The sequence below is a fragment of the Seriola dumerili genome, unplaced genomic scaffold, assembly GCF_002260705.1.
Source record: "Seriola dumerili isolate Sdu_G_001 unplaced genomic scaffold, Sdu_1.0 BDQW01000432.1, whole genome shotgun sequence".
In the NCBI taxonomy this organism is placed as follows: domain Eukaryota; kingdom Metazoa; phylum Chordata; class Actinopteri; order Carangiformes; family Carangidae; genus Seriola; species Seriola dumerili.
This window is the reverse complement of record NW_019174687.1, coordinates 3,479,252-3,494,791: the sequence shown is the minus strand read 5'-3', so window position 1 is coordinate 3,494,791 and position 15,540 is coordinate 3,479,252. Positions and strand designations below refer to the sequence as shown.

At 40.7% G+C, this 15,540-nt stretch overlaps 1 protein-coding gene across 1 annotated transcript in view; it reads left to right on the top strand.

The window, feature by feature from the left end:
- The window catches only part of basp1 (brain abundant membrane attached signal protein 1), a 54,866-nt gene extending 43,987 nt beyond the window's left edge, over positions 1 to 10,879 (top strand). The window contains exon 2 of the mRNA XM_022761873.1: positions 8,909 to 10,879. Coding sequence (XP_022617594.1) covers positions 8,925 to 9,581 — 657 coding nt within the window. The 5' untranslated portion in view covers positions 8,909 to 8,924 and the 3' untranslated portion in view covers positions 9,582 to 10,879. The remainder of the gene's footprint in view (positions 1 to 8,908) is intronic.
- The last annotated feature ends 4,661 nt before the right edge of the window (positions 10,880 to 15,540 follow it).

Here is a 15,540-nt window from a genome sequence, read left to right as displayed (position 1 = left end):
TCACTGCTCTTATATATTATTATTATATTTATTTATTTAGCTGTTTTACGACTCACTTTAGAAAATGACAGATCAGTATGTTTCATGCTGGAATAATTTCTTGGCGTTTGGCGCAGTGACTGTGCTGCTTCCTGAAGTCTTGTTGTCACAGTGAGGTTGCCAGGTTTGGTCGAATCAACAAAATAAAACCTTGGTGATCACATCTGAGCTGAGATGCTGCCAAGAAATGCTAGGCAGATGGATAAACTGGTGTTCATCAAGAAATAGTTCCAGCACACAACCTTGACCTTAGTGTCATTTTTACATTTGTTTGTGCACAGCTTCAGCAAGCTGGATATAACATGTTCATGAGTTCGCTTTAGCGGTGTTGGTAGGTGTATGTATTTCTTGATTTTCTACTTTAACTTTCCAGTCTATGCTAAGCTAGGCTAACCACAACTTGAATCTGGCTTAGCACAAGATTCAAAACTGAGGCTACACCCACACTAATACATTTTAGCTTCAAAACACCTAACCCTAACCCTGATTCAGCATTCTCCTGTCATGTGACCCTTTTCCGGACAAATTACAATTACAAATGAATTACAAGCATCGCTGAACTTGTTGTCTTTGCTAGCAGCTGTTAAATTCTGCATTTTATGAAAGTCACAAGTCTCTGGTCTTATTATTCGCCTTTGCTGTTCCTTGTTAGTTGTATTTTCTGTAACTATAGCAACCAAATGCAGAGCAGACAATCTGCTTCCTGTTTACACCAGCATGTGCATGCCCTTGTGTACGTGAATGGACATGTGACATTTGTTTTCAGGTGTGTTAGCATGGAAAGAGATTATTTCTTATACAGAGCTAAAACACGGAGATCATGTTTAAAATGAAAACGTATTAGTGTTAAAAGCATATCGCAACCTTTTAGGAGCAAATTTCCAAAGTGTTTTGAAAAAAACACTTTTCAAACAAACGGTTTGCTGCCTTGATCAAGTCCAGAAGCTCAAACAACAGGAACTCAGTTACTTTTCCCTATTACTTAATTAATTTGACAGGAGTGGCCATGATTTCATTTAAGGACTAATAAGCTCGAAATTAGCTTTGGTGTGACAGGATTTGCAGGATAATAACATTAGCTCATGGTTGTTAATTAAAGAGATTAGACATGGGGGAAATAGGTTGTCACAGGTTTACAGATTTCAGCAATGTGTGATTAGAATACAGATAACACCCAGAATATTCTCTGTTCTCTGTGTGTATTATACACACCTGTATTTTGTTCAGCAGGCTAAAAAACAGACATAAAAACACATCGTTGTGAAGCTTTGCAGTTGTGTTACTAATCTGACAGATGCTCTAATGGAGGTGAAGTGAAGATCTGAGCAACTGAGCACTGATAGAGTCTAAATCCACTCGAGCCAGAATGAGACTGAGAGCTGCAGCAGCTGCAGCAGCTGAAGCAGCTTGTTGTGGCTGTAGATCAGTTCACTAACTATCTGATAAGGCAGAGCTGTTTTAAAATGGAGGTCAGTGTGACACCGGAGGTGAAACTGTGTTGTTTTTAGTCCCAGGCTGGAGTCACAGTGAGGTGCTATCTCAGTCAGTGTCCCGTGAAAACCACGTATATCCACAATGTCAGTTTTATAGGAAAAATCAAACCTTGTCTTGAGCTAAATGATGCAGTTATGTTTTTATTTCTAAGGCAGTATCACATATGATGTCTCACAACAGTTTCTGGCACCATAATGCTCTCGAAGGCCACTGTCACCCCAACAGGTTAGTCTGAAGCCTAAAAATGTGGTGATAGAGAATAAGAAAAGAAACTGTACCATCAGTTCCAGTTAAATTAGGTGGTGAACAGAAACAATGTTGGGAAAGGAAATTTATGTTCCCTGCTTATCAAAGATCTGCGGATAATGGATGAAGGTTACACCCTCATCATCTGCAGTGGATCAAACTAATGTCCGACAAAGCAGATTACGAACGAATCATATTCAGACTCTCAGGACAATAAGATTTGTTCCTGACAATATGTACACCAAATGTCAGCTGATGAAGGCCAGAGCTGATAAATGTACCTTTTTGTACCTTCATGTTTATGACAAAATGTTGGACACAAACATCAATACATACAAAAAAAACAAACATAAAAAAACACAAGTCTTATATAGAACTGAAGCTGGTGAATGTGCAGTGGTAGAAATGGTAAAGTCCAAGAAAAAGAGCTGTTTGGAAAGTGTTTTCATTTAATTCATGCGCATGTAAGAGTAAAAACAAAATATAAAAAGCTTCCTCATCTGTGCTGTTGATTTCAAATCAAACCTTTGTCAGAGCCCCAGCCGCCTCTCCTGCTCGCTGCTGTCATGTCAATTTTCCAATGGACGTAGAGACGCAAATGACTGTGTCCGAGCGGGACGGGGAGTCGGACAGTGACAGCTTTAACCTTTAACGTGTCATCTTGGATGGCAGGAAAAACACAGGACCAGCCAGGCTGGGCTCGCCACTGCTCCAAGGCCGGGGGATTTACTGAGACCCCTGGACCTCCTGGAGACCTCCATCTGTCTGACCAGAGGGACAGGAGAGAGGGATTACAATGTGACCCACAAAAGTATGCTACGAGGAAGCAGAGATCAAATATTTATAAAGACAATCAAGTATCTGTGCAGTGAGGATTTAATTTATTTACTTATCAGATCCCAATTACAGTAAATGAGTGAAAAATATTATTAAACATATAATAAAAGTCTATTCATTTTCCCCATAGATGGCTGTCTAATGGAGAGTTTCCAGCATCTGAATGGATATAAACTCTTCTACCAGCAAGTTAAACCTACACTGAAAAAAACGGCATCTGTGTTAAAGCTACAGTCTCAGACAAACATCCAATCACTGATCTTAAAAGCTCTGTTGCCATGCAGCTGATGGCAGCTAATACCAGTTTACCATTTTACCATAACACCAGCCAGTGAGTGTCATGGTTACTGATCATGACTTAGTTATGCCACAACTTGTTGAAAGAAATGTTTGAGGAATTAATTTAAAACGTATTTCCTAACCTTTTAATACTGGCAAAGTACAATTATCCAGGACTTTTGTGTTTTAGCTTCGAGGAAAATTGTTATTATTATTATTATTATTTTGGCCACTTGAGGGCAGCACAACAATATGGACGTGATCCAACAACTCCTCCAACCTGAACAGCCATACAGGTCGTTTTTCGACCCTCTGATACGACCCATAGGAGTGTCTCCTGAAATAGCGTACCGGGCCGTGGTTGTCATGGTTACAATACACTTGCAGACTGTTCAGACAGCAGTATACCTACCTTCATCACCATGGTTACTATAATAACAGTCATGGCTTGGTTACATTTAGGAAAAGATGGGGATTTGGGTTAAAATAAGTACTTCCTCAACGTTAGACGATTTTTGTTGCCATGGTTACAGTAATACCAATGTCGTAGAAACAAGATAAACTCCTACTTTCACATGGGAATCGAACACCACAACCTGGACTTTCTCTCTTTATGCTACGTCACTACACTTTGCCCTTAGCTCCTGTCATAATTACTACGACCACTAGATGTTGCCTAGCAACAAAATGTAACTATGGGTCATAGTAACCTGCTGCACAGACGATCTTTGGGCTCGTTTTTTTACAGGAGGACAGTGTTCAAACAAGTTTGGCATTCTAAAAACATTGATTGGTGCAGCTTTAACCTCATGAAAAGTCTACAAATATAGCAGCATTAACTGCTAACTGCTAATTGTGTAATTATAAAGGAAGAAGGGGATGCAGCGAGAGGAAAGAGAGTGAATGTGCACAAACAGAAAGAGAAAAACAATCCCAGGAGGAGGGGACTAAATTAGATGTGCCAAAGAAAATATAAGTAGCTGCAGAGGAGGGAGGGGAAGAAATCTGGAGGATTGAAATGACATTCTCAGGACAGAAAACACTGCAGGTGAAACAGATAAGAGTATAGACGAGGAGAGGAGGTGAGGCTGGAGCAATGATGGAGGGATTATTGCAGAGAGGAGCAAAGTGGGAGGCGAGTGGTGTGTCGGGTAGCTGGGGGGGGGGGGGGGGGGGGGGGGCAGAGCTGAGCAGTGGCGTCGGCATGTAGGTGTGAGAGATGAGTCGCGGGGAAGAGTGAGAGTTTGAGAAGAAAAAATTTCTGAGGAAAACTCAGCCATCTGCTCCTTCAGGGAGTTTTGCGCATCTTAAATCGCTTTGCCACCTCTCGGCTGGGCGGACACGGATTTGATCGCAGATTAATAATGTTGTTTAAATTCTCTTTACTCAACGCCGCCGCTGAGTGATCAATCATGTGTTTTGTGAACTCAGCAGCCTGCAGGCCTGAGGGAGGCAACTGCTGAACACAGTGAGAGAAAAAAAAAGGAACAGGAGAAAAAAGTGCAGGTGGTGTTAATCATGCGTATGTGCACTCTCAGGGAAAATAACTGGACCTTAGAAAGAAGAGTTTTCACTGAGGTCTGTAAAGATTTAAGAACAGTGTGAGTGCAGGTCCTTGAAGGAGTCTCAGCGGTGTCTTCAACTCTACTTCAGCTCCTCAGTCAGAAGTGTCCGCTGCACCTGTAACCCCCAACACCTGGATAACACCTGGACATCACTGCAGGAAAGAGACAAGTTAAACTTATTTCAGGGCCGATAGGGAAAAGGTTTTCCTTAGCTGTTAGACAGACCCTTTAGACACTTGGGCCGATATTTGATAGTATTGAATATCACGATAGTTTCCACCATAGGCGATATTTTTTAGTTTTGTCATTTGTCATCTGTCTAAAAAATAATTAATATTCACTGAAAGAAGTGTTTTAAGTATTGAATGTAACCCTGAAAATGGGTGCAGCGGAGGTTCCTTTGCAGGGCTGGGAAGTAAGAATAATCAGCCAAAAGGTTTAATTGAGACAGATTTAGCCTGTAAAGTGGGTTAGAATTTCACCTGCTATGACTTTACATCTAAGTCTGTCCAGATCTTCTCATGAGAAGTTCATGAGATTTGGAAACAGAGACCAGCTGTGGTCAGGGAACAAGAAGTGATTTCACAGTGATTGAGATCAGGGATTTCCACTGTTAGCAGATTAACTTTTTATAGCCGTTAACAATGAAAGTGTGTCTAAATGGATTGAGACACTTGATTCCAAATCCTTATTTGAAAAGTCAAGAAATCCATTTAAGCTTCATTAATTGAAAAATGAAGTGAAGAGAATGAAGGAAGAGCGTCTTTGGATTGTTGCTTTCAGCCTTCCAAGCTGTGTGATCCAGGAATTCACCATGATGCTGCCGCTGATGTGAAAGCAATAAATGAGGTGATGCTGGAAGTTCATAGCCGACTTCCTTTGTGCTTCCCTGGCTGCAGTTTGCAGGTTAAATTAAGTCTTTTGTGCCAACCCAGAGCATTTCCCCCAGGTTGTCTCGGCCCTGCCCCCAGCTCTTCAAACACTAAAACCACACGCCCAGCAGCAAGAAAGCGTGCCTTTGGTTGAAAAGAAGCCATTGTCTGCCCAGATGATTGTGAGTCATTGTACTGGCAGCACAAGCCGGGAGTCAAATGATGTGATGTAGCAGAGAGACCTCCATTGTGGCTCGTATAAAGCTGCGGCAGGGACGGCGACCCCGGCAGATACCGACTGCTTGGAAGTGCAGGGGGGGGTGTTTTGCATGAATAGTGGAGTAATTCAGTCAGCGGTGACGAGGTGATTAGCATTTTGAGTGGATTCACCGCCGGCTCCGTCCCATTCACAGGGAGAATCTGTGAGTAGCCAGCAGAGTCTCTCAGTGGTCTGGTTGGTTTGGGAGGAACAGATTCACATTTACAGGTGATTTTGGCATCAACTACATGAATGACGTAGTTATTAGAGTTAGTGGTTAGCTAGTACAAGTTAGTCCATCAAAATCTCCGCATTTCAAAACATTTTTCTTTTATACGTTGATTTTTTTTATTTTACACAATGGTCATTCATTTGATTCTGTTTTAGACCATTACAATAACTTTTGTCAAACCTGCTATCAGTATTAATATTACCCAGTAATCTAGAATCTGAGCTGCAGACAGGTGACCTGTGCAGAGACAGGTGAATGGATGGGTGCGATACGTTCATGTGTTCATTTCTTTGTTTTTGTTAAAACTCGAGCAGCTGCGTTTGGGACAAGTTGTAGCTGAACAAGGTTTTTTAAATGTTACAAGAGTGACTTATTTACATCTAAGTTCAAGTCAGCACAGCTAATTTGGTTCACCTGATTTGTGGACTTGTGTAAATTTGGTATGAACGTCATTACATTTACATTTTGCCATCAATTTTTTTGAAGGATTATAGAATTTTTAACTTTTTTTGTGCATGTTTTAATATTTTTGCTATTTTCCCATGGATCGCCGCGCATAGTTACATAAATGAAAGACATTTACTATATACCCCATCATTGTTTGTTTGAGTGCTTAGATGCAGCTTCAGATGCAAGAGTGGATCAAACACATTTTGTGGTATAAAAGCAATTATGAAGCTTGTGTTTTGGCAGCAAGATGTGAGTGCTTTCTAATCATTAAACTAAGAGGCTTTTTCATTGACAATTCATAAAGAGTTGAAGTATTTACTTTTCAAACTATTGCAACAGCTGGGAATAGATCTTAGATTTTAGTTTTCTGTTTTTTTTTTTCCAGACCACAGAATTTAAAATATACACCGCACGTCTTTTCCTCGTGAGCAGAACAAACTGCCAAATAGTTTTTGGCAGTTTGAAGCATCAACATACAGACTTCACATTTCAAACAACAAATTGTACCGTTCTTGAGTCTTTGCTCCTAATAAGCCTGATTTGTTGTGGTATTGAAGTCCTCTCCCCCATTGAGTAGACAGATGGTGATATCCATGAAAAAAAAGCTTCAGCTGAAGGAGCGAGCCAAGAATCTGCAAGTGTGTGTGTGTGTGTGTGTGTGTGTAGCCTGACTACACACAGTGCTATCTACCTGCTTAGTGACTGACGACCTACAGTCATTAACAATACATCATTAAATGATTTCTTAAAGCACAGAAATACAGAGATCCAATTCAGAGAAAATGATTCTTTGATACACCGCTTTACATGATGCACTCAATCTTTTTGTTTCTATAAAAGTACATTTCATGTGGAGTTAGTTTATCAATAATAATCCATGCAGATACTTTTGCTCTTCTTTTGACACTGATTCTGGAAACAGATGTTTAATTTTGATCAATTTAAATGTCAGATTTTAAATTCTATGAAAGCGCCACCATTGTGCAGCAGTAGGGGGCAGGAATCGCAGCAACAGGCACCTCAAAACCAAAACATCAGTAAAACACTCTTCAGTTTGTTTTAAAGGTCTCATATTTACACTTTTCCAGTTTTTTTTATAATATATTATATAATTGTTTATATATATAATATAATTGTTTGATTATAGATCAGGTCTAGGTTCTATATTAATATTGTGAAACTATCAAAGCCTCAGTCCACAGAGAAATGCACACAGCCTGTATTCAGAAACTGAGCCTTAAAACCAGCCGTCAGGACTTCTGGAACTCTGTGATGTCACAACAAAACAGTCACCGCTCTCAGCCATGCCCCAAGCCCCACCTACCTGTACCCACCGTTCAGCCTTGCAGGATTTGGTTTCTGTGAGTGTTTTTACCTGAAATCTGCTATATTTTTATTTGATCACTGAGAAACAGACAGCCAATCAGAAGAGAGGCTTAGAGCCTCCTCTCTTCTTCAAACACAGGAGAAAAGGGAAAATATGGACCTTTAAGAAAAATCAGTGGAGTAAAGTTTGTCAGCCCTCAGGGCCCCCCCTAACAGCCTGAGGCCCTGCCTTGCCTGTTCACAATCTGCGCCTCTGGGCTCAGTGTTTGCGCTTGTGTCGTCCACAACCCCAGCTTCACTTTGAACGAACGTGGACTGTTATTAGCTGGACAGGGCGGGGCCACCTGACTGAAAACAAGGTGTTTTTTTTTTTTTAAGGGGACAGTTCACGAACGCAGCAATGGTGAAAGTATTAACCGATATGAGCAAGATGAAGTCAGTGAGGGATTCTAAATGTCTTTTTTGGTTAATTGCCCAGCCCTAGCTGAACACCAGATATTAGTTTCCATGTCTCCTTCACTACATAAGTAGCATGTAAAAACTATTAAAATCTATTAGTACCATTTTCTGTGAGGTGTGAATTCAATTAGCCGACTTCAGCAGACCTCTGAGGAACTTAAAAGGCTATTTGATAGGAGTGTTGTCTCACTAACACATATTTTAATTTCCTTTTGCTCTTGGCATTTCAGCGGTGGAGGCACGTTTTTTTTTTTTTTTTTTTTTTTTTTTCTTGCCTTCTTAATTAGAAACACTTGATCCGAGAGGTGAGAGATGAGCTGTGCTGAGAGTCTCTGTAGTCCAGGGATGTTTTTATTCACCTTCTCTCTCCGCAACATTTAAACTCGCATCACTGTTTCCTCTCCTCATGTTTGAATAAGCTCCGCCTGATCCGACAGAGAGAAAGATCACGCTGCGAGGCTCTCTGAGGAGAGTGTGGTTCAGGTTGAGAGCACTCATCAAATATGCAACACAAGAGATGTTTTTTTTTTTTTTTCTCCATAAATGCATGACTACATATAATTTCTGTGCAGGCTGTTCTCTTATGAACGCTCATGTGAACACGTCAGATTTTGCACACTGAGAAGCTGCTGATGCAAAACATGATTAATTCTTACCACAAAGAGAGACTGCTCTTCATCAGAAGTCGTCCTGTGAAGAAGAGCATCGCTTAGTCTGTCGCTTTCATTTACTGCTGTAAGGTTTCTTTTGTAGGATGTGCTTGCTTCCAGTCGCACTTTCTTCTTAATGGACGTATTCATTCGGAATTGTCTAATACTAAACTTGAATTATTTTTCCCCTTCGGTTTCAGAAGCCAGAGATCCAAAATGGGAGGCAAGCTCAGCAAAAAGAAGAAGGGATACAATGTAAATGATGAGAAGGCCAAAGACAAGGATGCCAAAGCAGAGGGGGCCTCTGCTGAGGAGAGCGAAGCACCGAAGGACAACAAAGATGAGGCCCAGGCTGCCACTGATGCTAAGGAGGTAGCGAACGACACGGCGGCCAAGGAGGCGCCGGCGGCAGACGCCGCAGCGCCCAAGGAGGAGGAGAAGAATGCAGCTCCCGCCGCAAAGGAGCCCGAGAAACCTGCCGCCAACGCTGAGCCGAAAACGGAGGCGCCCAAGAGCGCAGAGCCCGCCAAGGCCGAGGAGAAACCAGCTGCCCCCGCCCCGGCCAAAGAGTCCGCCCCTGCCGCCAAGGAACCCGAGGCCAAGGCCGCGGCGCCCGCCCCGGCGGCCGAGAGCAAAGATGAGGCCGACGCCAAAAAGACTGAGGCCCCCGCGGCACCAGCAGCCAAAGCAGAGGCGGCCCCTGCTGCCTCCCCTGACCCCAAGCCCACAGAGGCAGCGGCGGCAGCGGCTCCAGCACCAGCAAAGGAGGCCGCTGCTGCACCTAGTTCAACACCAGCCGCCGAACCTCCCGCCAAGGAGGCGAACGCCACAGAGGCACCAAGCAAGGATCAAACCGTAGCAGTTCAAGATTAATGGACAGCTTCTTTTCGGAAATGAAAAAAATAAAGTACCTAACTCAACGACGAAGAAGATAAAAAAATGAAAATGAAATTAACTAGCCCACCCATATTATGATAATAACAATAATAATAATAATTGTAATGATGATGATTTGTTGAATGAGGAGGACTGGAGCAACCACCTGGAGAAGTTTCCCACCGCTGCAGATGATTATTGCTATTATTATTGTTATGTTTTATTCTATTTTTTTCTGCTGTAGTATTTGAACTTTGATACGAGTCTGTGTCGGCCATTCGCTTCACCATTCCACACCCATCATCCCTCTCCCTCATATGGTCATGGGGTTGAACCTGACTCCCATCTGGCCCCACAGAGGGCCCGCGCTCATACACTCACCTGCACCCCTCTGCTCTGTGGATGTCACTAGATCTAAATTTGGGGAAATGGTTCTGAGGGAAGGAGGTGGAGGGTTTAACAAATCACTTTTACCAGCTGGACCTCCACTGAACCCATCCACCCCTCAGCCCCCCCCCCTCCCCCCCCTTCCACTCATCCTCCTCCTCAGAGTGTCGTGTTGTCGGCTTTGGCCTGGTACCTCTAGCTTTCTGGTGCCGTGGAGTTGTGGTAGTGTCCTTTTTCTTTTTTAACCCATCCTCCCCCATCCCCGGCTTTTTTGGTGTTGTTGGGTTGTGTTGCTGCCCATTTTCCTCTTGGGGTTAAACACCACTCTACAAAAGGAGGAGGTTAAGTTTATCGTGAGGACGGAGGATGTTCAGGCTTTCTAGAACATTCTGGAGGCGGGCTTTGCAGAGTGAAACACATTCTTAGACATAAAACAGTCATAGGAATTTTTCAGATAAGGTTCTAGATTTTGTACTGAAACCCTTAGGTATATTATAAGTGAACTAAGTGGTTTTTTAACATTTGTAATATGCTTATAAAAATCTGCAAAGCCGCGCTGAAAAGACGTCTACGATGTTCTTAGAAAGACAATCTGAAGAAAAATTCTCACAGATGATACGATTTGTTTTTGAAAGACATATCCACCGCTGACCTGGGTGAAATGGGCTTCGCAGTCATGACACAGAGATAGTTTGAGCTTGCTTAGAAGACCAAAAAGGTGACGTTTACTGCTTCAACAAAAAAACCACAAGAAAAGATGTACTTATGTCCTGCATTCGATTTAAATCAAGGATTAACAGCAAAATATATTTCATATATTTAAATCAGCCCCAAAATGCCAATTTGGAATTGAATTTGAGAAATAGTAATAATTAATAGAAATTTGAAATAATGAAATTATCAAAATGATTTGGTTGTTTCCAGATGAGTTTACGCATCATATGCTCATATATAGAAAAATTCTGCAAACTTTTTCTATATGTTTTGAGCAACAACTCCTCCAACCTGAGCAACCACACAGGTCGTTTTTTCATCCCTCTGATACGACCCATAGGAGTGCTTCCTGAAATAGTGCCCCTACGGCGGCAAGCGTACCAGACCTTGGTTGTCATGGTTACAATAATAAACACACAGACTTGTACTTGAGAGCGGTGCACCTACCTTCATCGCCACGGTTACTATAATAACGGTCATGGCTTGGTTAGGTTTAGGGAAAAGATCGTGATTTGGGTTGAAATAAGTTCTTCCTCAACTTTCTTTATCACTGAAAGATCATCGCACTTTTCCCTCATAATTACTACGACCACTAGATGTCGCCTAGCGACAAAACGTAACTATGGGTCATAATAACCTGCTGCACCGACGACCTATTAGCTCGTTTTTTTTTTTTTTACAGGAGGTGATAAATCTAATCAAACTATTTTGATAAAACATTTGTTATTGACGCTGTCCTGTGGAGTGAACTTCACCAGTTTGGTGTCTAAGTAGGTGGAATCAGCCCAGACGAGATGATTTGCAGGTGGTGTTTGACCCGGGTCTGTTTCAGTGGGACTCTCAAGTTTTTAGCAGCCTGATCCCTCTCAGGACAGGACACCACCCCATCTACTTAGGTCCATGTTTCTGTGGCAAACGTACGCCATGCTCTCATTGTGGGATGGAAAAGCCTTGCACATGAAAGGGAGGGCCTCTGATTTTGTCATTTTCCATGCCTAATGCATTTTTTCGTTTGCTTTTCAGGAATATATATGACATATGTACGTATATGCAGCGGTGGAAGAAAAAGGAAAGAAAGAAAGAAAGAAAGAAAGAAAGAAAGAAAGAAAGAAAGAAAGAAAGAAAGAAAGGAATGGGATCTTTAGAAACAAGGAAAGAGGGAAGGAGAGAGGGAAAAAAGAAGTAAACAAGAAAGGAAAGGAAATAAGGGAAGACTGAAGGACAGGAAACAACAGTGATATTTTATGATCTTATCTTGTGATGAATGGACAATCTGAATTTGAAAGAGTTTGACACAATAAAAGTGGAGTAAGGTAGCAGCAGCTACAGTGCTTTAGTGAATGTACTTTCATACCTTCCACATCTGCATACATGTAGGTATATGTCTATATATTTACTCATCTCAGCCATCATACATCTGCCAGCTTTTCAGTTTGGTCCACGTGACACACAGCGTTTCCCTCCCAGCACTTGTCAAACTGTAGCAGAAACAAACACTCGAGGGGGGGGCGGGCGTCGTGTGTCACTTGGTTTTGGTTTTTTCTTCCTCTCTTGACTCAGTAAATTGCATGTCCGTGGTTGGGTGAACCTGTAGTCCTGTCTTTTTGGTCAAGTGGAAAAAAAAATAAAAAAAATGATTTCTCAGTCTGCATCCATGGCAACTACAGTTGATATTTTCATCCCATGTTTTCACCACTGCTATTTCCACACCACACGTTCATTCAAACTAACAAAAAGATGATATGGAAATTGATGCATTCAAAATTATATGTACTTGTATAAATGGTGCAACAGTAATAAAATGTAAGAAATTGACTGAAACTTGAGGATTTTGTGCAGGTCGATTTTTTTCTCATGCACTCACAGCATTATTGAACTGCTGACTGAAACACTTCAGGGTCAGAGCTCCCACTGAGGGACACCGAGGCTGTGTCCTTGGTGTTGTCTCCGGGAATCTGAGAGTTTTTTACAACCTGAGACAGAGCTTACAGGAGCATACATACAGAAGTGTTTTAAAGCTGATTTGTTAGAGTCACTATTCTTAAATTTGACTGTTTTACTAAGGATTTAGTATTTATTTATTTATATGGTAAGTACTTCAAAACAGCATTTAGGCATCATGTAAGAAGGAACAATGTACAGACTCTATAATTCAAAGTTAAATGAATATGTTAATGTAAAGAAACAGACTGAGCCATAATAGGAGCTGTGTGAGGCTGAACTTACGCACAACACTTTGAGCTAAATGCTAACATCAGCATGCTAATATGCTCAAAATGAGATATAGGTACAATGTTTACCATGCTCACTAGCATAGTGTATACATGACATATATGTCCCTATATGATGAGTGATGTTGCCAAATATGTCACATATAAAGGGATATATTATATCACAAATATACATCCTGTGGATTTATGAAGATATTATATATAAGAAGTTTATTACATATATAAAATAAAATGTGTATATGTACATAAATTAAAAATATCTATGTGACGTCTGTACAAAACAGCTGTTGAGATATTTCAGACTGGACCAAACTGGTGGTGTAATGTCATCCCAGGAGCCACATTAGAAATGAGGCAAAAAGACATTCATACTGTACATTGCAATACTTTTACACTGGTGATCCAGGAGGCCAAACTACTTTTTACCCCAACTGATAAACTACAGTCATGATATTATTTATTATCCTTATTCATGTCCCATATACTTGAATACATTACATTCAAAAAAAAAAAGACACCCTGAAAATGATCTTTAAGTGAGTGTGAGTATTATCCACCTCTCATGGGTGAAAGCCTCTGTGCAAAGTGATTCACTACATTATAATTCTTGAAGCACCTGGCACAGTTTCAGCAGCACTCAGCCTCCTCGTCTCTGGAGCGAGAGACAATAATACAAGGACAGAATTATTTTAAGGAGCCAAGAATGAAATTTGGGTTAGAGCTGTGTTTGATCTACCATCCGCTGGCTGGTCTGTGGATGAAACAGACTGTAAACTACAGGACAGGCAGGAAAAAAAACTTGATTAAAAGACTATTAAAGAGCAAGTTGTCATTTTATCTCCAGATTTCAGCTTAAGCCCCAGGAAATTATTACCCATTTCCTGATATTTTATAAAGATTGGTCACTTAATCAAGACAATAAAAGAGCAAAGAAAGCAAAACACGGATGTATGAGATAAGTGCTGCAGAGGTGTCAAAAAGACCATAGACTGTAAATATAGATGGACATAACCTCAGTGACATCACCAATACGTTTCTGAAGAGCAATTTTGAAGCTCAGATTGAGCTGCTATGCAGTCACCATCTTGGCAGTACATGACTCCGCCTTCTAACTCCCAGCCAATCCAGAAATGGGCAAAGAGGTGGGGTGTGTGAGGAGCTGAGACTTTGGTGCATGATGGTTTAATAACTATGGCAAGCATACGTTCCATGAGCATCATTAGCTCAGCTGCGTGTCTGGGCGTCTGGCTCTAAGGCTAACCCAAGGCTAATTCATTAGCTGGCAAATTAGCTAGTTAATTCAGCTAATAAACCAGGTATGGTGAGTGCAGGCACTGATAGCTGGTAATTAGCCATAAAACTAGAATTTCCTTCCTAATGTTCTTTTAATCAATTAACCAACAACAAGCCATTTTATTTGTCTGATATCTGCATGAAAAATCCTCAAAAAGTCACATTCAAACTCAAATTAGCTGAGGTGGCGCCTAGCAGACAGCTAGCAGCTAGACACTGTAACTTAGGCCCCATACAGTTGTCATGGAGGAGGAAATTAGCTGAAGAGACCAAAACTTTTTTTGTACCAGGCTGTGAACATGTTTATTTTTTGCTGTAAAGTTGGACATTTTAACATGGGAGTCTATGGGGATTGACACACTGTTGGAGCCAGACTCTAGTGGTCATTAGAGGAACTGCAGGTTTTGGTACGTCTGTGTTGGCTTGATTTATCAGCCTTGGAGGTTGCTGCTTGGTCCAAACAAAGAGAAGAAGATGAAAGCCAGCTGTAAGATGGAGGGATATCAGCTAATGGACCAGCTGAGCAGGTGAGCCACAGCTGGTGACTGCAGGAGACGGAGCAGCACTGATACTCTCTGATGTTCTCTGATTGATCACCTACAGCATCTACCCTCTGGACATCAGCTGGCCCATAACATCCAACTCATTAGTTCTTAAACAGTCAGAACAGATTGAACAAAATTTTTTTAGAGCAAATGATTTTGAGTAATTATCCCTGCAAAACTATCATAAATTCTTCAATTACAGCTTTTTAGATGTGACGATTTCCTGCTTACCTCTGTTCTGTGTTAGTGTAAAGGGAATATCTACTGCTCTCACGAAAAAAAGTAAGTTGACGACCTGTAATGGGCATTTTATAGTAGTTCTCTACAAATATTTCATAGACTAAATGATCAATAAAAGATTCATTAAAAATAATCAAAAATCTCATAAGAAATTTTAATATAAATTGAATTTCCATATATGAAATATATGTTTATAAAATAAAAACATATGTAAAAATTATTTTAAAAACTATTAAAAATAGGAACAATTTCATATATTGACATATATGTCTAGCCCATAGAAATATGTATATTTATGTATATGTGCTTATATTGTAGACATATGTTACATTAATATTGATCCATACCAAAGCCTGTCAATACATGTTGATATTTCCCTGAATGGGACAATGGACATGTTTCAAATTAAAGAGAAATTAATTATAAAAGCATATATAAGTATATAGAATTTTTATATTGATGTTGTTTTAAACTTGCATATATAAATCAAATATACATTGTTAACATAAATGTTTGCAACATTTTATACCATTATTTTTAACACAT